Below are 24,128 nucleotides of genomic sequence, written 5' to 3'. Positions count from 1 at the left end.
CAAAGAGACACAGCAATGTAGGAAGTGATAAGTTAGGGAGATTTCACCTCTGACTGGTCCGGAATCTATAAGTAAAAAGGACCAGGCATGGTGGTTTACCCCTGTAATCTCAGGGAGGCAGAGATCTCTGAGGTGACCCTGGGTGGAAGGTTTCCAAGTTTCCTCCTCACCCGAACCCCCAACACACACACACACACACACACACACACACACACACACACACACACACACAACCAGTAAGCCAGACGCAGCCGTGAGAACTGTCCCCTCAGCTGCAGGGAGGCATGCATCGGAGGATGGTGGGTTGGGGCGGCCCAGACAAAAACGTGAGAACCTATTTGAAAATCACAAGTAAGAAGGACTAAAGGTATGGCTCAAGTGGAAAAATACCTGCCTGCCCACACAAGGCCCTGGGTTCAAAGCCTGCGGACGGTGATTTGGGCTGGGCTCTCCTGGAGGTGAATATCCTGTCTTTCATGTTCTGGGTTGGGGCCTGACCCCACACTCCAGCCACTCCAGGCAGTGACCGCTAAGGCCGCAGTTGCCCCCTGTCCCCGAGGCGGCGGCACAGGGCAGGGACGGGAGCAGCGTGGAGAGAGGGGAGAGGCTGCCTGCATCACGGCTGCTCCGGGGCACAGCCTGCGGCATAACCCTTCCTCGGCAGCTTGGCTTCCACCATGCATTAGGAAGCTAGTGTCTTTCCAGTGGCTCCTACCAAGACTGGGAACTAAGATGTGCCACAGAAGAGAGCCAGCACGAAAGAGGGTAGATGTGAGGGCCTGAACTCTAAGGAATACAGACACCGAATGGTCTTTCCCTCATCTGTTACTACTTCAAGAGATTCAATTCTCCACTCCAGGGCCAGAGATGGGTGGAACAGCTAGAAAATATGGCCCAAGTTCAAGCCCACGACCGACCAAAAAAAATTAAATATATATATACACACACACACACACACACACACACACACACACACACACACGTGTGTGTGTGTGTGTATACATATATCTCCCATTACCTTCCAGCTACCTGAGACTATGTCAGAGTTTTAAACACAAAGAATTTGGAAGTGAGCCGGGCGCTGGTGGCTCACGCCTGTAATCCTAGCTACTCAGGAGGCTGAGATCTGAGGATCACGGTTCAAACCAGCCCGGGCAGAAGAGACCGTGAGACTCCTATCTCCAATAAACCACCAGAAAACCGAAAGTGGCACTGTAGCTCAAGTGGTTGAGCTGAAGAGCTGAGGGGCAGCGCCCAGGCCCAGAGTTCAAGCCCCACGGCCGACCAAAAAAAAAAATAATTTGGAAGTGAAAGAATAAGAAAAAAGACAGCAGAAGTGGCTGTGCTAGTATTAGAAAGCAATAGACTTTAAGTCAAAAAGGTTAGAAGCACTCTTTACTGCAGCCAGGAAACAACTGCATTATGCATTAAACAGCTGAGCCCCAAGTATAGGGAACAAATATTAACAGAATGGAGGAGAAAGAACACATGCTTCTACAATAGGCTGGAGATTTAATACCGTATTTTCAAGAAGTAAGCGGGCCCATCAGACAGACAGGAAGGAAGCAGAGGACCTGAACAGTCCTAGAGGACACACTGGACCCAGACGCGTTAGCTTACACTAGCCACAGCTTGGTGGGAGTGCGGCAGTGCCGGGACACAGCTCTCAGGGTAAGCCACGCTAGGCCCCAAAACACGTCTTCACGATATAGAAATAAAGATACCATACATCTTTTAAAAAGGTATCAGAATGAAACTAGAAACTAATAAAAGGCGGAAAATCCACCAAGAGGTAAAAATGAAAAAGTAGGTCAAAAAGAAATTACAAGGGAAAGCAGAAAATATCCCGAGACAAATGAAAACCCAACATGCCAAAACTCGCCAAGACATGCCAAAGCTTGCCAAAACACGTCAAAAGTTTCAGGCTGATACGAAAACAGGGAATTCACAGGTATAAACACATACTCTGTAAAAGAAGGAAATCTTTATACTTTAAGGATCTAGGAAAGAAGAGCAGACTACATCTAGAGCTAGCAGAAGGAAAGAAGGAAAGCAGATAAATAATAAGGGGAAAACCCCCTATAAAACAAAAATAGGTCTTTGAAAAAAGATGAATAAAGGAAAAAGGCAGCTCCAGAAAGCAAAGTAGGGATAGCACTACAGATTGTGCAAACTAACAAATAAGATAGTTCACTGTGTAGGAGATGATCAGAATCTGGATAGCCCAAATGAAGTGAACACATTCTGAGAAACAATATACCAAATGTGAATCATAAAGACACGGACAACGGGAACAGGCATCTGACGAATAAGGAGCCTGAAAAAGGGATGATTAAAAATAAGAAACCAAACAAAAGAGAAAAACAACTTCCACCAAGGAGAAGCCCTGGGCCATGCAGCTTCGCTGACGAATTCTATCAAAAACAGAGTAGGGGGAAGGCGAACAATGAGTCTAGCATTTCCTTGACCCCCCCCCAAAGCTAGAAAAAGACCCCACACCCTCCAACAGGGCAGACCAACATTCCTTGTGAGTATGGATCCACGATACTAACCAACTAGACTTGACAGCAGATCGGAAGGGTGATCTACCATGACCATGTGGGGACCCCCACCCCATAAAGAAAGGCAGCTGACAGGCAAAAACCAATATCCCTCAGAACGGACACCACAGGAACATCTTCCTACAGAAAAGGTGCTTTACAAAGTTCAACTTCTTTGGGCGATTAACCACCAGCTACGAAGAGAAAGCAATGGCGTTGGAGGACAAAGAGCATTGGTGGCCGCCACCGCGGATGGCCCGCCAGTGGCAGAGCGGGCTGTGCGTGGCCGAACATCCGGATCAGAACAGGAAGACTCAACAGCGGACCGTGGAAAGCATGCCACACAGGACGTGGGAGGATGCACGCGGGATTCCACGTGTGGGAGGTGATTAGAAGACGGGGGGCAGGGGAGAACCCCTGTTTAGCAGGGTGGGTGCCCGTGGAGAGGATGAAAAGTGTTGCAAATGGAGGTGGTGGTGGTGGTTAGACAACACATTGAATACCATAGAATTCATACACTGAAAAAATGCTTTGAATATATGTTGCCATGGTAACTGAAAAATTAAGAACTAATAAGGGCAAGTTGCTGGGCAGCAATTGTCCCCAAAGGTGGCATTTGGGGTGGAGGGCTTCCCATGTGGCTCCAAGTGACATTTCTCAGTGAGCCCCCAGGGCAGACAGGGCCATCTTACACCACAGGGCTGCAGCCCTTAAAATCCTGTCAATCGAGAAAGGGGCTTTGAGAAAAGAAATAGAAAAAGCCTCCAGTCCGGCCTGAACCCCTGGGACTCCAGCCTGTGTCAAGGCGACCCCAGAAAACTGCCCCTTCTACAGGCTGGGCTTTGGAGACCAAGGATGCACTGGTTTCTAGAACTGCACCCCCGTCCCCCAACTCAGAAATCCCCTCCACAGCCTTTATTCCTGCCGCCATCAGCACGCCACGATCCTGGTTACCTCTGGTCATAGGACAGGGCCATGGCCCGGATTCCAGCGTCACAGCCTGGGTAGGTGAAGAGCTGCTTGAAGTCGGACGCCTGCCACACCATCACCACGCCATGGTCGCCGCCCGTGAGCAGGTACTGTCCGTCCCGACTCAGCTGCATGGCCTGTGGACACAACAAGTCAGCTGAGCCCTGGGGCCAGGATGAAGCCCCAGGGCACAGGCTGCGGGCATCTCAGGGGTCTGAGGAAGTGAGCTGTGGGCCTGTGTCTCCAAAGTCAAACGACAGGGTTAGAGGCCATGCTTTCTTACGACTGTGTTCACATTTTAAAAAGTGTGCATTCCCTACTCCACGACCACAGCCAGTCGTGCCAGCCGCCCTCTTCCCACAGCTGGGGACCTGGGGTGGTCCTCAGCTCCACAATGCCTGCCCTGTCCTGACACAGTGGATGGGAATCCAGCCACAGCAAGCCCAACTTCTCTAACTGCCTTGTTCCATCTTGTCTTTACCCTTTGACACTTTCATTTAAAAGAATCAATCATTACTGGCTCATGCCTGTAAACCTAGTTACTCAGGAGGCTGAGATCCGAGGATCACAGTTCAAAGCCAGCCTGAGCAGGTAAGGCCATGAAACTCTTTAACTCCAATAAGCCACCAGAAAACTTGAAGTGGTGCTGTGGCTCAAGTGGGAGAGCACTCACCTTGAGCTGAAGAGCTGAGGGACAGTGCCCAGGCCCAGAGTTCAAGGCCCATGACCAAAATAAATAAATAAATAGCTACGGTCTGTTTCCTACTCACTTCATACAACTGCCAACTTTCCCGTGTTATTGCAGCTTATTCTTAAAAACACAAAATGATACCTAAGAAATAAGAACTCCGTGTTTGGAAAACAGTGTCCTGAAGGATGTGTTTTCTAAGTCTTACTCGTCAAATCAGAATCTTTCCCCGGCCCTCTGGCTATGGTGAGCCCTGGGGGCTATCTGGGAGCTGTGGTGAAGGCCAGGACAAATAATTATTTGCTACAATTATGAAATGGAGCTGATGAAAATCCATTAACCTGATGGTTATGGTTCACTTGAATTTCATACTTGAGGCTTTTTATTGGATAAGTGCTATATTAAAATAGAAATTAAAACCATTAATCTTTGATCCTTTGTTCTAGTAAAGCATCTCTAATCCTACTTCTGTCTGGAATGATATAAGACCGGCACTTTTAGGACTATACATTTAAATGAGTCAGGTACCCCCTCAAGGTGAAAAACCATTTCCTAGACCCCGGTGCCCATATCTGTAATCCTAGCTACTCAGGGAACTGAGATCTGAGGATTCTGGTTTATAGCCAGCCCAGCCAGGAAAAGTCTGAGAGACTCAACTCTCATGAACCACCAAAAGCTAGAACTGGAGCTGTGACTGAAGTGGTAGAGCACTAGTTTTGAGCACAAAAACTCAGGGACAGTGCCCAGGCCCCAAGTTCAAGCCGCAGGACCTGCAAAAGAAAAATGTCTCCAATCTTTCTCAAGAGGAACCAGTCAAATTCTTGTAGTGTGAGACTCAAGGTATCATCTACAGAGTTACACCCTGCCCTCCACCAAAGTAACATCATGTGGTCTTAATTCGAATCCAGCTCCTCAGGATCCAGGTCAGTTGGGTCGGGAGAGCCCCGGGGATATGTCATGTCATCCTTTGAATCTTGTGTGTTTGGACAACGTTGGGGCTGCATTAGTCTTTAAAGAAGTACCAATAGCCACCACAGACTGCTGGGAATGACCACATCCTAAAACACAGCCCAGGAAAAGGAAATAGATGAGCCCCTACGGGTGGAATAGTGGTTACCCCTTGTTTACAATGAAATAACTCTGCTACTCTGGTTGGGTTGTCTGCTTAAATTTAAGTCATTCATGAAGACATCGAGCATGCCTGCTTGATGCACCGTGATATGCTATTAAGTGAGATGCCACAGAACAATCCTGCATCTGGAATAAGGACAGTAGGGGAGCCTTGCTTTGCACAGAGGCTGCTCAGGCTGCCTACCTGCCTGGAGGGCTCTTGGCATCTTACAGGTATTTAACCTGGGGTTTGGGCTGCTGCTGAGTGGTCGGCAGCCACACTCTCCTGCAGGATGGAGCTGGGGACTGCCCCGGGACGCCTCCAATCCCCACGTGGACTGGAGCAGGGGATGGGCAGAGCTCCTCCTGGGCCAGCTTGCTTTAATCACACAGTTGCCACTTGCAAGTTAGCATGATAAAGCACACAAGCGCCAGGAAAAGGCAGTGGGCTGCTCAGGCCTAAAATCCAGTGGGAAATATTACAGAGGGAAAGCGCGATGGCTGCAGGGCAGAGAGAGGCCTGTGCGTGTGAACGGCGGCCCTGCCGCCACGGGGCCCTTCCCAGGGCCTCCAGTCGCACTGAAATGCCACACAAACAGCCACAGACAGCCAGGGATTTCCAATTATTTTACAGATTTATTAGTATAGCTGACAATATAATCGCAACTCAAAGTGACAGATTATCAACATTATTACTGCAAAGAAAAGAGGGAAGGAAAATCCTCTGATGTGTACTTGGCTTAAATGAAGTATTATGGGAAAGAAGGGAGAAATAAAAATAGAGCGTGAGTGTGTCTGTGCTCCCCCCCCTCCCGCAGAGGCCGGTGGGAGTGAAGCTGGGAGACAGGAGGGAGGGGCTGAAGAGTCAATCCCAGCATGCATCGCAGCAGGGAACTTGGATTTGACCAATGTGACCTATCTGAGGGCTTGAGTTCCTTATTCTTCCTCACTCTGGTGCTGGGAGAAAGGGACGCCTAGACAAGAGCAGGAAGAAGTCTCGTTGTGTAATCTGTGTCTAGACAAGAGCAGGAAGAAGTCTTGTTGTGTAATCTGTGTAACAGGTTATCAATCACAGGCCACGCAGTGAGTGAGCTATCCGGGGCCAGCCCCCAGCTGCCCTGGCCGGGCAGAGGCGCCTCTGACTCACCTGTTTGCGCCCCCATGTCCTGGGTGCCCACACTGTACAGGGGTCACGTGTACCTCCCTCCCGCACAGCTCCATTTCCTCTAAATCTGCTCCCCAAAGTCCAGGGGTGAGAAGGGAAGAATGTGGAAAAAGGAGCACCCAAGAGAACAGCTTGGCTCTCTCATCTCCTCTAACCTCTGGAGCCCAGGACGGCCACAGCATTACCGGTTCATAGGGCCACGACAGGGCCTGCCTGGCTCCACGATGGGCTGTGATCTTGCTGACACCACCTGCTCTCTCCCCCAGCAGGCCTAGAGCCTCTGCCCCCACCATGCCACTGCAAAGAAAAGCCCGTAATGTCATCTAATTAAAGTAACAACATTCAATTTACTACTGAGCTTTGACAGGCAGAAAAGAACAGTGAGCAGCAAAGTTTCTTAACAACACCAATGAACCCTACACTTCCACAGGAGCCACGAGGCTGGCTTCACTAAGCCCCAGAAAGCCCCAGGGCCAAGGGCCTTGCTGAGTGCCGCACAGCGAGCCGCGCAGCACAGCGGACTGCCAGCACCTCGCGGAAATGGCCACTTACCCTGATGTGATCGTCCGTTTCCATGGTGGCCTGGAGTTTCCCGTTCACGCTGAAGGTACAGAGGCAGCCGTTCTCATAGAAGATCACGCAGTGGCCCTCTCTCGAAGCCTGGATGAGCTTTGGCTTCAGGCAATGTCCCGGACCCTCCAACGTCCTTAACAGGTCTCCGTTCATGGAGTGTATGAGACATGGCCCTTCTGAAAAGACAGGAGGAAAAAAGAATTAACTCATGAATCGGTCACAAGGCAGGGCACTTGCCTAGCATGAGTGAGATCCCGAGTTCATCCCCTGACTACAAAAACACAGAAACAAAATCAGATGAACGCAGTCTCAACCTTGACGTGAACCATGCTGCAGATGGAGAAAGCTTTTAGCTGTGGCCATGTCACTGTTTGGCCCACCTGTCCACGGGGCAAGGAGAGAAGCCAAGCCCTGTCCAGCAGGTCACATTTCCTCAAGAGACAGGAAGTTCCTTGACGAAGCTCAGGTGGCCGAGGGTGGGATGAACCAAAGACATTCCAAAAGGGACAGGGCGGTAGTGTAGGCTGGCCCCGGGCAGATGCAGTTGGAGCTGGGGGTCAGCTGCTGTAGGGCTGGCTGGGAGGCCATCTCCCCTCCTGCGACTCATGACACTGAAGGGGACCCTGGCTATCCTTCCCAACCCCCCCCTTCATGGAGGGACCATTCTGCAGTTTTAATCATGTCTTTACTTCCCTCATGTCCCCACAGCAAGCAGCAGCTTCTGCCCCTCTCAAGTGACCCCCGGCTGAGAAGCCCGTGGAGGACAAGGGCTGCTGGACACCCCACAATTTCCTGTTTCTCTAGCACACTGCGCACACAGCACAACAGGAGGTCACAGGCTGCTCCTGCTCCCCACTGGGCCCCCAGCAGCTCCTGCTCCGTTGGACGGGCCAGGGGCTAGGATTTTGGGTGCTCTCTAGCATCAGAATAAGCAGGCCGCCTCTGTCTCCACCCTGCTCCACACACAGGGACTTCAGCTCTGACTCCTCAATAACACCAGCGCCACCACCACGGCACACTGCGAGCTCTCCTGTCCACAGACCAGGCTGTGCAGAAGAGCAGGGCACCCTGACCCATGCCAGCACGCGTGTCCACCCAGGTCTGTGGGCAATTGGTCACCAGGTATGTGACAGTGGGTTCACGCCCAGCCCTGTCGCATGGTTGTACTGCCTCCTGTCCCCAGGGAGGACCCGGAGACACTTACAAGAATGACTAACAAAGATGAACTTCAATACAGCAATGTAGAGCGGGATGGCTAAAATGGAATAAATGGCGAAAGAAGAGCTGCTGTGGGCGGTAGACACCAAACCGGAGAGACACAGGCAGGGAATCAGTGAAGGGAACCCTCTGACCACAACGGACCAGGTAGACATAACCAAAGCCGTGATGTCTCAGAAGTGACACTGGAAGAGGCCTCACGTTATGGGAACCCCAGAGACACTCGAAGACACCGAGGGCACTGAACAAAACCTTGGCAGAAAGGAGTACCCTGTTTCCCAAGGCATGTGGAGACGTAGGTGGCTGGCACCATTGTAAGGGTGCCTGGGAAATTCTTCACAAAGAAACCAAATATGCTAGTGTTTTAAACTGTAGTGTGCTAAGTAAATAAGAGGTTTTCTAGTCTTTAAAATATCCTTATGTATCTACTCAGTTTTTGTTGTTGTTGTTGTTGTTTTTGGTGCCCGCTTGAACTCAGGGGCTGGGTGCTGTCCCTGAACTTTTTTGCTCAAGGTTAGCACTCTACCACTTGAGCTATAGTTCTGCTTCCAGCTCTTTTTTTCTTTTGGCAATTGACTGAAGGTAAGAATCTCATGGATCTTCTTGCTTGGAATGGCTTTGAACCATGATCCTTAAGTCTCAGCCTCCTGAGTAGTGAGTAGGATTATAGGGGTGAGCCACTGGCACCCAGGTTAATTTTTTTCTTTAATGATTTTTTTCTTTTAGTGGTACTAGAATTTGAAGTCAGAGCCTCAAGCTTGCTGGACAGGCACTACCACTGAGCTATGCCTCCAGCCCTGTTTTGTATTGGAGGTATGGTTAGCTTCGGTCTTACTTCCTGCCCAGATGTGTGTTGGGATCGCAGTCTTCCTTTTTGCTTCCCATTGTAGCTGGCATGACAGGCATGTGTGTCACCATGCCCAGCTTCTTGGAGACTTGCAGGCTTTTCTGCCCAGGCTGGTCTGGAACTGAGATCTTTCCTATCTCCACCTCCTGAGTAGTGAGGACTACAGGAGTGAACCACCAGCTGTTAGTTGTATATGTCCTGGCTGGCCTCCAACTGCAATCCCCCCTATTTCAGGCTCCCAATTAGCTATGATTACAAGCATGAGCATTTTTACAATCAAAACATTAAAATTTGTTGGCAGTTCTAACATTGGGATAATCATAAATTTCCCATTGAGTATCAAGATAATTTTTGTAAAGTTTCAGGCTAGCATGGCTACTTTTGCTATCCATACTAATGTGCAAGCAAGGGTGACCTATAATATGACAGATTAATTTTACTTATCTAATTTGGATCACATAGAATCTGAAACTCACGTTAACTCAGGACGTGTAAAAATCCAGTAGTGAGAGAATACTTGCTATCAGTATTACTATTTCACTGCTTTGGCCAAATTCTTCAGTGCAACGCTTTAAATGGCTAATATACCTTGTCACTTAGACTAAGCCACAGCTCAGGTCACTTAAATCCTCTACCCTTTCCTAGCAGGCAAGCCTAAAAGATATGAGATTGCAGAATTTTCCTTATTGTTTGTGCACAGATGTCAGCTCAGAGCAGAGACAGACATGGATAGACTCTTACAGTGGGGGGCACGGAACTGGAAACAAAGCTGTTTCTAGTTGGTCCTGATGGGGTGTGGGTACTTTTGGAAAACACCCAGCCTCTCTGGCCAGCACAAAGTGGCTCTAGGGCCTTTCTATTCTATTCTCAGAGCCAATCTGGTTCCTTCTGCGCTTGAGATTTGAAGACAAGACAAGACAGTTGTCAGGATTTCCATTCAGGTGCGATGGAATCCAGCCCAGTCAGAGGACAACAACGAAGCAGGACCCCAAATCCACGAAGATGCTCCCACCTCCTGGAAGTGCTCCTTCTCAATGAGCTTTTGTTTACAACATCGTCAGCTCTTTAGAGCAGTGCTGTAAAGAGCATGGTGTCTCCATGCTGTCCACCTGGAAACCCCACACACGTGTGAACACCGCACACCCAAATGTGGCTGCTGCCACTGTGGAACTTCATAGGTAATTATATCTAATTTTAGCTAATTTATATTTGAACAGCTCCATGTGGCTAATGGCTACCATAACAGGCCAGAGCTTTGGAGAAAAGGAATCAACTCCATCTCTGCTCACTTGTTACAAGACACCAGGTAATGCCAACGCCCAGCACCAGTTTTACCTTGAGAGCCACTTAACACCAGGCCCAGCTCAGCACAGACGGCCGCACAAGTTATCTCATAGTCGTGGCCTGTCAGAATGGCCCGGGGAGTGGTGGTCTCACCTTCAGGAAAAAAACAAACAAGAGAAAGGACAAATAAGGATAAGGTAACAATCTTTCCATCCCCCTCACACCTAAACCTTTCATCTTTCATTTGTAGTTTGAGAATCTGTCCAAAAGTCCCAGGCTAGTACCAGATTTGATGGATCCGGGGACACGCATGCTATCCAACTTCAAGATCGAAAGTTCAGGATTAAAAATGATCATCTGAAATGCATGCATTCGAAAGTGCTTCTAACACTCTGTAAATATAAAAGTGAGTCCCTTGTGCTGGAGGTGTGACCCAAATGGTGGAGTGCTAGGCTTAGCAAAAGTGAGGCCTAGAGTTCAAGGCCCAGTTCCAACAAGACATAAAAATTACAAACTATTGTGAAGGTTCTGGAGACTCACGTCTGTAAGCCCACCTACTCAAGAAGGCTGAGATATGGAGGGTTGAAGTTGGAAGCCAGAGGGGAAGGCTGTGTCTGGTAGCTATGGAAAATACTCATGAGCTTGCGCCACAGCTTGATCCATGCCAAGCCACAAGGAGGAAATGGTTCCATATTTAGCCTGAGGAATACTATTGTAAGACTACACTGGTCCTCTATGCATGGTGTCTAATGACGAAGACACAGAGCCTTTATAAATGGACCTAAAAAGCATTATTCTGTTGTCATTCTTAGATTCCCCCACAGGTTGTACAGCACATTTATTACTGATGCTGTGCAATCTAATGGGGGCGAAAGGGACCTAGAAGTAGGTGGCTGACACCAGCTGCCATCCTCACCCCAGACTGTGATCACCCCTAGAGCAGCTACCCACGACTCCCCCCCGTCCCCCAGGAGACCTCGCCTGACTCCAGTGCCTACGTGGGTCACAACAAATGTGCCACCACTGAGTGTCTCACCGCTAGCGACAGAGCGAGACCTGAAGCAGCACATTAAAAGGCCGGGGTGGGTGGGCAGGGGGAGGGGCTCTCGGGGGGGGGGGAGTGGGGGAGGGGTGCACAAAGGGCCTCGTTTCATTTGCTGTCAAGTTTTGGAACTTGTTTGGAGAAGCATACCCATTTTTAATTAGAATGTTTACTGGACATTTTCCAAGCCAAAAATAATTCTTAGAGCAACTTCTTTTTCCTTAAAAAGTTCACGAATTTGGAGACATTTTGAAGAAAAGAAGCAAATAACATAAAATAACCTGAACTACTTAACTTTCTGCTAAAGATAAAAATTCTGGCACAAAATTTAGAAATACATACATTGTATCTGAAAAAGTTAACAAAACTTCAACCCTGATTCGGGGTTTCTCCCTTTCCCATGAAATTTTAAGTTCCACAAAAAATACCATACAATGTTATTCTTGAAATTACTGTCAGATTGTATCTGCTGGCAACTCTTTTTTCCAAGTCAGCTATTAAAATCATTATGATCTAAGGAATATATTTTGGATGTGATTGTTCCTTTTTGTTTTCATAAGTAATCATTTTCTTAAGGGCAAGATTTGTTTCCACGTGAATTGTCTTTCTACTTTCAATGAACATGAAGGGGCGAGGAGGAATGATGGCAAATGAAAGCAATCTACACTGAAGCCAAGGTAAATACAGGCCAGATGGATCATGAAGACCTAACAGACATTGTCACATGGGCATGTTGATGCTTTGTTCTCTGGATCTCAGCGTAGTTTCTCAGGCACACAGTGAAAAATGGGAAAACATTGCTATAAAGTGCATTTCTTCCTTTAATGTGAAAGCGATGAAATCCAAGAGTCTGAGAATCACAGAAGGCAGAGTTTAGAAAGCTGCATGATTGGCCCCAGAAGGTGAGTTAAGATGTAAGCAATGTCTTTTGTAAAATTCATTAAGTTTTTTTTATTAGTAGGCATATGAAATAGAGAAAAGATTTTTCTTTTCCTAGTGCCTGAGCACTACATAGGATGTTAGGTTTCACTTCAAAGTTTGACAAAGCATTTCCTAATCCAGGAAGCAGTTTAGACAGGTCAGGAAATGGGAGGAAGTGGGGGAAGGAGATAGAGGGAGGGATGGACAGATGGATAGATGGAAACTGACAGACAGACAGGTGAGGAGGCAGAGACAACAAATTACAACATAAGGAGACATGATTATTAAGTTCTTCTCAGTAACCGGTTTCACAAATAATCACTGCTGTCCAGTCAAAAGACAGTGCACTGTCTCACCTATGTTGGTCTATGCAGAAGGTACACTGATGGCTTCTAAAAACCCATACTGGACAAAAGAGAGAATTTCCTTAAAGAAAAGCTGCTCTGGGTCTGGCTTCCCGGCTGATCTGAGCTCCCTTCCTATCTGCTGTAAAGCTCAAGCAATGCTCACGTAGTCTCCTGATCAGAAAGGATATTCAAACTAACAAGAATTTTCCTAAGTCCTCCCAAACCAAGAACTTTATGATCACCAATATGGCATGGCATTTTAATGAAGCAAGTACAAACTTCTTACACTTGATGGGAACCACCTCGAATGAAATTTAGGGGCGCCGTAATCATGAGAGCAGAACACGGGCTTGCCCGATAGCAATGGAATCTTCCTATGTCCTTGTAGCTGCGCCGCTACATATCAGCCTGGATCATGACAGAGCTCACGTGACGTCTCATAGAAAGGAAAGGCACAGCCCACTAACATTCGGTGTGGAAGCCCAATCTCAGAACGGGTAACTGGCTCTGGCCACAGCTCCCCTCACTTCACCCCTACAGTGAATGCTCAGGGAAGATAATCAGGCCATATGATGATTCTGGCCTTGTGTTACTTTTCAAAGACTCCAAAGCTATCAGCAGTGTCTCACTAAAAGTCTAAACCAAATAAAAGCAAGAAAAGGTCTTTGGGAACATACCAGGCTTATTCTGATTTTTTTTTTAAGAAACAAAAAGAAAAACAAGCTTGCAAGCATTAATGGAAACAAACAGCCAGTACCTTTGCTTTCTGAGATAGTAGAATCTACCAAAGGCTAAATCACAAAGCAGAACAGATTCCCTTAAGAACCTTTTAAAGTCTTACTGTTGGAAAAATCGTCATGGCTTTCAATAATGTGGAGAAAAAAATTTATCTTGCTGTTAAGTTAAAAAGCTACACTTCAAACTTCTTAAAGAAAAATAAAAAGAGAAAAAGGACAGACTTCTAGGACTTCTTTGAAAATCTCCAGCAATAACTTCAAAGGAAAGGAGTCTTTGTCCAGAGAACAGGTTTATGACCACTGATGCAAATCCAGCCCAAGAGCTGAAAAGGAGACTCAGTGCATCTTTATGGAAGGCCTTAGAGGAAGATGAACAAGTCAGATGAGATTAAAGACAGTCCAAAGCCTACCATGAATGCCCAGACACACCAGTTCTTACAGATGTGCTTTTCTCAGTCCATAGTGCTGGATATGTCAGTACTAAGTAATAGACTCTGTGATAACACCTCGCTTGCATTTAAACAACACAGAGCTCGTACAATAACCTTTCAGCATTTATACTGGACTGGGTCTTAAAATATTAGCTGAATTATTTTTAACATCATTAGGCAGAATAGCAAATGTTTTTATCAAATGTGTTTCTTCAGCATTCTCATAGCATTAAATGTTTCTTTACCAAATGGACTCTGAACCACTTAAATTTTTATACCTGGAAATAGAGAAAAGGAAACAGTAATTCCTTTACCATCCTCTTCATAAATATTCAATGAGGAAAGTATTTCTTAAGGTCTATCATCATTAAGGCAAGCAGGATTAATAGTCCAGGCAAAAATGTACCAGACATGTGTTTCTGGAAAAGTTGTTGGTGCTTTTAAAGACATTTCTTGATATATTGAGCATTATCTCTTCTTCTTAAGAAAACGAAGTCATTATAAAATGCAGTGTAAAGTTCTGATTGGCAACTTAGATATGTTGTTATAAGTAGAGTAATTCCCATTGATTCTCTTCAGTAATGTCCTTTACGAAATGAAGTGGGTTCAACCCTGTCCTATTCTTACTCCTATAAAAATGAATTACAATTTCCAATAAACACTTACTTTCAGTGATTCGTAGGCAAATAAGGTAACATAGCCACTGATCACTCATTCTGCCACTTTCAATACATAATCACATGTATTGGTACAGTAGTATCATGTGCAATGCACTATGGAAAATAAGGCCAAGAAGAAATATGGTTTTAAAATGTTTATGCTTTCAACATTTCCTCTAATGTTTAAAAATTTGCCAGTCTAAAGACCAGCTGCGATTACAATTTTGAGATACGGCATTTTATTTGCAATGTCTTCATTTGAAATAGGCACTGGCAGCAGAGGTTCAGCTAAGGAGGAGAGTGTTTTTCTTTGTAAGGATCAAGGTTCATTCTCCAGCATGGAAAAACAATAAAAACTAAAACCAAGAAATTAAATGATATTTGGGTCAAATCTTAACAATCTTTCCATTAACCTTGAAATTACAAATATTTGTAATTATAAATGTCAAAAATACCATACTGAAGTCTAAACTACGTATAACTGCTTTGCATGCAAAATCAATACTCAAGGATGATTAATGAAGTCCATAAGAAAAACAGATTGAATTCTTCATAAAAGTACAGTCTAGTACCATTAAAGAAGAACAAAACAAAATATGAAGCTCAACTTTGTTAAAAAAAGATTTCAGAGAAGTCATTCTATTAAAAGTCATACATGCTAAATAAAAAGCTAAGACTATAATGAAGTTCTTAATTACATACAAATTAAAAACATCAAAGCATTTCGATACTACACAAGAGGTTGTCAGTCATTTCCTAAAGATGGACATTTCTATTTTGCATGTGACTTTTGTTCTCTGTTGGTTACCGTGGAGCACTATGAAGAGCTGGTGTGAAAACTGAACACTTTGCTTTCTCATGTGGCTGGCCATAATGGTAAATCAAGAAAGGAAATGGCTTTGCAGAGGAGGAAATGGGACTAGCCATTAAATGTTCCTTAAACCTCTCCAATAGCTTCCTAAGTTTTCACTGGGAATTACACTATATTTTAATTAAGCGAAGAGAAACAATTTGAAATTTGTTCTCCTCCCCTGCCCCCACACTCCACACAGTCTTTTTGGTGAAAATATGTTAATGTCATTAAACATACAGAACAGATGACATGCCATAGCTCCGTTTAGGGTGGGAAAAGCACCGGAGTTTTCACTCAGGTAGGCCTCCTTTTGTAAACATTATTATTGATGCAAGATAAAGTAATATTGACATAAAAATCCACTATAGTTTCTCGGTTTACAACATTTCTCTGCCTTATTAAACTAGAATCATCCTTTAGTGCTACATTAAAAAATAAGCCTTATGAGAATATGCCTACAATTATACAAATAATACTATTTAAAACAACGTGAAATCCTAGGGGTTAGGGTTGTAGCTCAGTGGCAGAGTGATGATTAGCATGAACAAAACCCTCAGTTCTATTCATTACACACACACACGCACGCACGCACGCACACACGCACGCACGCACGCACGCACGCACGCACACACCCCTCTCACCCAAGTCCTACAAGGACACATACTTTCGTAAGAACTCAGTTCAACAAAATTATCTTATGTCCTTTTTGAATACTGAGTGTTGCAGTGGTAGGATTACATCAAGTTCTTCTCTGCTGATAATGCGATTCAATTGAAGGGTCTGTGCAGCTGGGGGATGTAGCTCAGAGGCACAAGGACATGCTTTCTGTGCATGAAGCCTTGCGGTCTATCTCCAGCATCTCAATCAAAAAAGTGAGAGATGCTGGTGCTGGTGGCTCACGCCTGTAATCATAGCTACTCAGGAGGCTGAGATCTGAGGACTATGGTTTAAAGCCAGCCCGGGCAGGACAAGTTCATGAGACTCTTATCTCCAATAAACCACCAGAAAAACCGGAAGTGGCACTATGGCTCAAGTGGTAGAATGCATGCCTTGAGCTGAAGAGAGAGCTGAGGGACAGCGCCTAAACCCAGACCAAAAAAAAAAAAAAAGTGGGAGACAGGGCTCTATGTTAGAACATCTTAGTTTGAGCCCAGACTTCATGACCTAACAGCTAGGTAAGCACACTTGGGTATGTTCTAGTAAGAAAATCCAGGACACTTAGGGCCTTGGGTGAAAGGAAAGCCCTATTTCTAATCTCTGTGTCTCATCCATCAAAGGGAATACACAGGGCTTTTATGAGGACTGTGTTAATGAATAAAGCACTCACAGGTATCCAGCAAGTGCTATGCACCTATTAAGTTCCAGCTACAGCTAGAGTGGCTCACACCTTTGATCCCAGCTACTCAAGAAGCAGAGATTAGGAGGACTGTGGTGGAAGGCCAGCTCAAGCAAAATGTTTTCTACATGCCCATCTCAACCAGTAAGTAAGTGAGGGATGGTGATGAAAGTCCATCACTCCAGCTACACGGGAGCCACAGGAAAGCCGCTGGGGGCCTGAGCATGTTCACTGACAAAAATGTGAGGCCGGGCACTGGTGGCTCATGCCTATAATCCTAGCTACTCAGGAGGCTGAGATCTGAGAAAGAAATCTAAGAAATGCTTTCCTACCTAAGCACACTTCAGATTTAAAACCTGAAAGCTGACCAAACCTATTTGAATTTGAGAACAAAAATTATTTTAATAAAACAGGCAAATACCAAATATACACAATGATATACCTAAGTAGGTAATGGTAGTATTTTAAAAAGGACACTAAAATTAGCCTGGAATTGCGGGAAGACTGTGCATGTAAAGCCCACTCTTACAAGATTAGCAAGGCCACGTGTGAAAAACGAAACACAAAACAAAAGGTCTTGAGGGTATGGGTATGGCTCAAATGGTAGAGTATTTGCTTGTGCAAGGACTTGGGTTCAATCCCCAGTACTGCAAACATAAAAATAACTTATAAATGTACTTTTAAATTTTGTCAGTAATACTTTTACAGTTCTGTCTATAATTACATATAAGTGGGCATAATGCATTAAAATTGAAGTAGAAGAAAAATAGGGTGACTGTGGCCTTATAAAAGAAATCAGATATTAAATTCTATATAGGAACAGTTGTGTTTTCATAAAAATTTGGGACTATCTACAGTGCAACATGAGGCATGTATGCACAAAGTTATCATTCATTGCTATAAAGAAAGAAATTGGGGGGGAGGTTGGGAAGGTGGCTCAGTGGTAAGAGTGCTGGCCTTGCATGCATGAGGCTCTGGGTTCGATTCCTCAGCACCACATAAGCAGAAAAAGCTGGAAGTGGCACTGTGGCTCAAGTGGTGGAGCGCTAGTCTTGAGCTGAAGAGCTGAGGGACAGCGCCCAGGCCCAGAGTTCAGGCCCCACGACCAAAAAAAAAAAAAAGAAAGAAATTTTGGAAAGTGGTAATGTCATTCTAATATGTTATTCCAAGGGCCCCAGCTCAACTTATTTCTAGAAGCTTTATGGTACCATCATACAATCACATGTATATACCAACACACCATCTCCGGGGTATTCTAACACCATACAAATCCTACTTTTAGATGAAGAAGGGGGCAAGGGCACAGTACTCAAGTTTCAGGGAATTAAGTAAGTCCCTTCTCAAGTAAAAGAGGATGTAGGTGCAAGATTTTCTTTGAGGACTAAGACAGTGAAGTTAAAATCCTATCTGAACACCAAGTTTTTGACCATTTTCATGAGTATGGCCCCACTGAAGTATACATATTAAGATACTTGGTTTCAGTTTGAGGGCATAAATCACCCATTCTGTGCTCATATTTAAGTAGCTCAAGCCTACCAGCTGAATGGTATAGTCATTTTTCTCTGCAACCAAACAAGGTAAATAAATGTGATATATTGGCACATCACCCCACCACTGTGCATATGGTGCACATTAAGGTTGTATTCATTTGCCATATGAATATAATTCCTTTTTACCACGTCTACTATTAGTTACAAGCAGTAAATACAGAGTTGTTCTGCTGAGCTTGAGGGCCTGCATTACATCATAGAGCACCAGGCACCCCGGACCTTCTGGAGAGTTTCAGAGACATACTTTTAATGTCACCTGCACTGAGCACTGCCAACAGGCTGCTCTGAGCCCCAGTGCAATGAATTCCTCAAGGACAAAGAAAAACACAGGGCAGTCTTGGTGCACTGGAGCAGCTCAAAGGCAGGGCCAGAGAGAAGCTCTGGATGAGATACAAGCGGGAACCCACGTCCTCGCCAAGGAATCAGGTCAGGAGTCACAGCCCAGGCAAAAGAAGGTCAGTCTCAAGAATGTGAAAGCATTCAACACCTAGTGAATCTGAGGACCTGAACTTAAAATCTCAACAGTTTTCCCAAATGCAGCTTACCGAAGATCTGCAAGATAAAGAATTTATCTAATGACAATCTGACGACAGACTGTGCTGCTTTGTTTTTAAGAGGTATATGTTGTGCTTCCCCCCCCCTTAAGACAATTAATTGTAAACTTCTACAGTAGGATGGGGGCAACAGAAGAAATGAAGAAATGTCTTCTTGAAAACACATGGTTCAACATATGTACAATATCTTGCCGTTTGTGACCCATAAGTCATACATCATTCACAATTAAACACAAGGTACACCTGTGTTAGCAAGTGCTGATTTTTCAGACTTCCCAACATCGTGTCCCAATGCATCCAGCAGATGGTGCTCTTAGCCCCCTACTAAGAGAGAGGAGTACTGTTTGTATCATAGCCACCTATATTTTGGCAAGACAAAGAATAAGCATTTATCGGTAGCTTCAGTAAGACATATTATACTTTATGATAAAAAGAACATAATTCCTAGAGATGTGCAAAAATATACATATGCATAAGCACATACGCACGGGGGCTACCAGTAAATAATTCACACCTGGACACGTTACCATGCCACTTTCCTTACAGACGTGATGAGTGGTCGATGTGTGTATCCGTGGTATTTATAGTCATGTGGCAAGATCATTCTAAATTCATTAAAAAAAAATTTAGAATGCCTTAAAGTTGGAATTCATTTTTAATTATAGCAGGAATGTCTCATTAGGGTGATACTAGTAAAATTAACAACAGTAGGATTTACGGTAATGACTCACATGATTGATGAGAGAATAACAAAATGAAGTTTTAGACAGAGGAAAAGCAGGACAGCATGGCTTACAGTCCTTTAACAAACAGCTCTGTGGTCTGGTAGTGCTGGCCTTATGGTTAATAAAACCTTCTTTCTAATTAACGGTGCTGAAATATTCTTAAAGAACAGAATCTTGCTACGGAAAAAAAAAGGTGTTTTTTTTTTCTTTCAGTAGACGCCATTCCCACAAAGGAGAAAGCTGACATAGATTAGCATGTCTGATTGCAAAGAGGGGGAAAATGCCACCTTTCAATCAAATCAAAACCAGAATCCAAGAATGGAAAACTACTTTATTGAAATACCACACACACAAATCTATGCACTGCCCTCCCAGTCAGCAACCAGTGTTTCTCAAGCTAATTAACTGGGGCTTTAAAATAAACCAAAAACTTCTTCCCATACCTAGGCATGCCTCACAAGCATTGTGCTTTTAAAATCCAAGTTTATGATTTATTAACATAATAAGAATAAGTAAGGCACTACGGAGGTTGCATGTTTTTATCTTCTCTATCTAAATAAGATCATTCACGGTTTAAAGTATTTAACACCAATTGAATGCACAGGGCAACACATTTTCTCTTAAATGTGGAAAAGGGCAGTTTGGACAGAACTATTCTAGAGGAAAAAGAAGCATCCCAGGCACAGTACTGAAAAAGAGTACTGGGTACTAAAACAGTGAGTACTAGAGCTGCTGGGAGGCCCGTAGAAAAACACCTTCCACTGAAATACACTGCTACCTTCATAAACCATCCACAATGAAATGGAATGGTGTTTCCAGCTTCCTTCTCATTGGGAAAGCGCATGCCACCGCAGACAACCATCACCGCACAATGCAGTGAAAGATGAAAAATGATCTGTGAGGAGGGAAACAATGTGATCTAGGCAGGTTTCAGAAAACATCCAAGTGTTTTTTTAATTTAAGCCCAAATTGTACTATTTCTAGGTTTTATTTACTTCAAATTAATCTGATTTTGCCCAAATAATAGGCATATTAATATCAGATATATGATGGTTTTAAAGAATATATAGCTATAAACTTCCCATCTAGCACCAATATCAGTATTAGAAAAAACAGTATATGACCCTCGGAAGTAAAATTCGTATCTATTTTCCTGACTTAGAATTTTTTAAAAACCTAAAATAGCTAAGTGAGATCTATAAAATGAAGAAAAGGCGGTTATGTATTGTTATTATAATTTACTTATTTTTCTCTTCAAGACAGAAAAAAAAAAGCCCCACATCAAAAAATAGAAAGTTAGGCTGCATGTAATAGACCTCACTGCATCTAAAGGTCTTTTCTGCGGTCTAGAGACACGGCAGAGAAACCGAAGCCCTGTTCGGGCCTTAGCAGTGCCCCTCGGAGCTATCAACCAGCCAGGAGAGGCTTATAAAATGAACCAGCTTGGGGGAATGTTTGAAACAGTTTACACACAGTGAAAAATGTCTTTGTATTGCTTGCCATTTGTTTTCAACACACTTGCATGCAGCCTTTTCGCTTTTCTAGTGTAATATGTGTAAATTCTCATACTATGAAAAAGTGCTTGTTTGTCTTTCTCCCAGATTCACCCTTTACAGCTAAAGCAAAATTAAATTGGGACGTCGGATGTTATAAGGAGGCCAGAAAGGGCGAGGTTCACTTTGAGAAAAGTAATTTAATTTAGTCACAATACGTTACAATTTCCTAAAATATGTATTAGATGTGTTGTGGTGTTCTATTTTTTTTTACTCCCCTCTTCATTTCCAGCTTTCACCATACTACAAATGAGAGCACCAACAAAGTGCTTTATGGAAATCTAACAATTATACTATGTGCTCGAAAGCCAGCAAGATGGCGAATTGTGCTGATTTATTAGCTCTAAGCACCCTAGCTCCAGATAACACCTTAAGTTACTGTTGTTTTCATTTTACAGACAAGAGAGAACCACAGTGGAGCCGGGAACTCAGGTTCTTTTACTACAAATCTTGCAATTTGCTCAAATGTGATTTCATTTTTTTTAAGGGCATGTATATACACAGGACATTTGGTAAGGTACTGAAATATGTAAACATATATTTAAATATATATCATTCTATATACATAGATATGTTAATATTTCCTTCTGGAAAACTAAAAATTTTCTAATTTTAAAATAGCTAAATTTTTGAAATGCAACAGAAATTGTATACAAGTAGAACTAACAAGTCTGTAGGTACTTCTCAGTACATTGGTAATAACTAAGACATAGAATGTGATTAAGTCAAATAAATATAAAACTCGAAGATTTAAATATCTGTCTTTGTGTGTATTCAGACTGCTATAAAGGCATGAAACATGTTCCGTTAGTTTAAGACAAGAAAGTTTCTCTTAAGTATTTTGAGATAAATAACAAAATATTATCTATGTCAAGTCTAGGTTTGCCAGAAAATTTTTAGTGAATCTTATAAATAAATTTAAACAAACAGGAAGAAAGAAATTGAAAGTAGTCACTTAACCGAGGCCAGAAAGGAAGAGAAACCAGAATGCCAGTGTCCTCATGAAAAGAACAGGAAGTACTTTCCAAGAAATAGGGAAAAAACCCCTGAAATTGTATGTTTAAGTTTTTACTGTAATTGCATGTGAAACTGGGACCTCTGTATAAAGGTACAGTTTATCGATCTGATTGTAAACTATATTACCCATAGTGACAGAAACTTAAAGTTATTTTTCAGGTTCTACTTGTACAGGGCATTATCTCTGTTTTGATAAAAAGTGAAAAATAGATGTTGGAAGTTAACTGAATAAAATGTTAGTTTACTATCCAGGCATCAGTGGCTTATCACTGATAATCCTAGTTACTCAGGAGACTGAGATCTAAAGATAACAGTTCAAAACTAGCCTTGGTAGGAGAGTCCCTGAGACACTTATTTTTTGGTGAAAAAGCCAAAAGTAAAGCTGTGGCTCAAGTGGTAAGAGTGCTATCCTTGACCAAAAAAGCTCAGGGACAGTGCCTAGGCCCAGAGTTCAAGCACTAGGACTGGCACTCCCCTTCCCCCACTCCCCAAAAAAGGGTTTACTTACTAATCCCAGGTCTATAGTGAATATAAGAAGAAACAAATTTTAGAAATATTTTGCATCTATTTCTTTTAAAATTGAACTAGTGCTTGACTAAGTTTTTGAACGAAGATTTATTTCACTTTCCCATTCAGATCTACTAATGCACAGCTTTGAAATTTTAACCAATGGTAAACACATTCAAACCCGTTTAAAGAAATTCCTGTCACCATTGCACAATTTGGGGCATACCTCTCATTTAGGTAAAGCAACGGGAAACAACACAATCCTTCCTTACTCTAACACATCACAACTTGCTTTAAATTAAAAACGGTAAATGCTTAAGAGCAGTTAAAATGCTCTACCTTACGAAGTGAAAATCTAAAGCTATTCTTGCAGAAACCCTTCACTGTTGTGTCATAATCATTTTAATTAAATTCTCATTTTTCAGGTGGTCCCTTTAATTGTTTTTTTCCGACTTCTTAATGTGTTTTTCTAAAGCCATTTCTTTTCTGCAGCTGTGTGCGATTGGTTTAATGGTAGCTGCTTCCTTTTTTGCCTTCTGTGAATTACAATTTTAAATGGTTACACATTTTTTGTTTTACTGCCTTCACAGTTTCATAAAGATGTTAAAGGCTGTTGGTGAACATTTTCATTTCCCATCTGAAAAAACCAAGAGTCAATTTGAATATTCCATATTGGCCTTTTATGACTTGTTTTATCTTTTAATATGTAAATGAAAGCATAACTTTATAAAGACTGGTACACTTCTATGAAATTATAATTTTTTCTCTTTTAAAATATGAATTCAATAAACAGGAGAATATGTCACTGCTTTTTCATTCTATATCTTATAGTTCATGGGGAAAAAAAAATCTCTATTTTATTTGGAGACAACCATTTCAAATAACAAACTAGCATTTTTCAATCATGAGAATAAACTATAACATGAAAAATGAGACTTCATGTATGGGTCTTAATTGTCAGTGACCACAAAATGTTTTAATAACAAGGTTATATAGATCTTCCTTAAATTATAATAAAGAATTAAGAACTCTTTAATAATCCAGTTTCATTCTCATCAGAAAAAGAATAACTTCCCTTTCAGGGCATTATTATTCTATGTCACTTATAAAAGTTCACTTAAAAAGTAGTTGGGAAACAAAAAAAGTAGTTGGGCTTACTTCCTGGGTTATCTCCGATCCCGCTGCTCTTTCCATTCCAATACCACAGCAGAAGGGTGGCATCACGTGACCCCGAGAGAATGTAGCAATTTCCCCCAATGTAAGACTCAGAGCGAGTGAGGCAAGTGACCACATCCCAATGGCCAAACACCACTTGAATCAATTTTCCTGAAAAACACAATGCATTTCCAGTGAATAGAAAAACTTTTAACACAGGACTGCCACATTGCCTTAGATTCTGATAAATTCACATTTTATCATGTTCAGTCAGAACTGGTCCACCCTAAGAGTATTCTTTGAATACTAACAATAAAAACAAAAAAGCCAACAGAATAATGATGACA

At 43.2% G+C, this 24,128-nt stretch overlaps 1 protein-coding gene across 1 annotated transcript in view; it reads right to left on the bottom strand.

Moving 5' to 3' along the window:
• Positions 1-24,128, bottom strand: part of Lrba (LPS responsive beige-like anchor protein) — a 443,207-nt gene that overhangs the window by 1,617 nt on the left and 417,462 nt on the right. Inside the window, 4 exon segments of the mRNA XM_042701880.1 lie at positions 3,495-3,646; positions 7,025-7,221; positions 10,446-10,547; positions 23,785-23,952. Of these exon segments, the coding sequence (XP_042557814.1) occupies positions 3,495-3,646; positions 7,025-7,221; positions 10,446-10,547; positions 23,785-23,952 (619 nt within the window).

This window comes from Dipodomys spectabilis, unplaced genomic scaffold, assembly GCF_019054845.1.
Source record: "Dipodomys spectabilis isolate Male_0828 unplaced genomic scaffold, ASM1905484v1 ptg000297l, whole genome shotgun sequence".
In the NCBI taxonomy this organism is placed as follows: Eukaryota; Metazoa; Chordata; class Mammalia; order Rodentia; family Heteromyidae; genus Dipodomys; species Dipodomys spectabilis.
The sequence above is the reverse complement of the archived record's forward strand: the minus strand, read 5'-3'. Positions and strand labels throughout refer to the sequence as shown.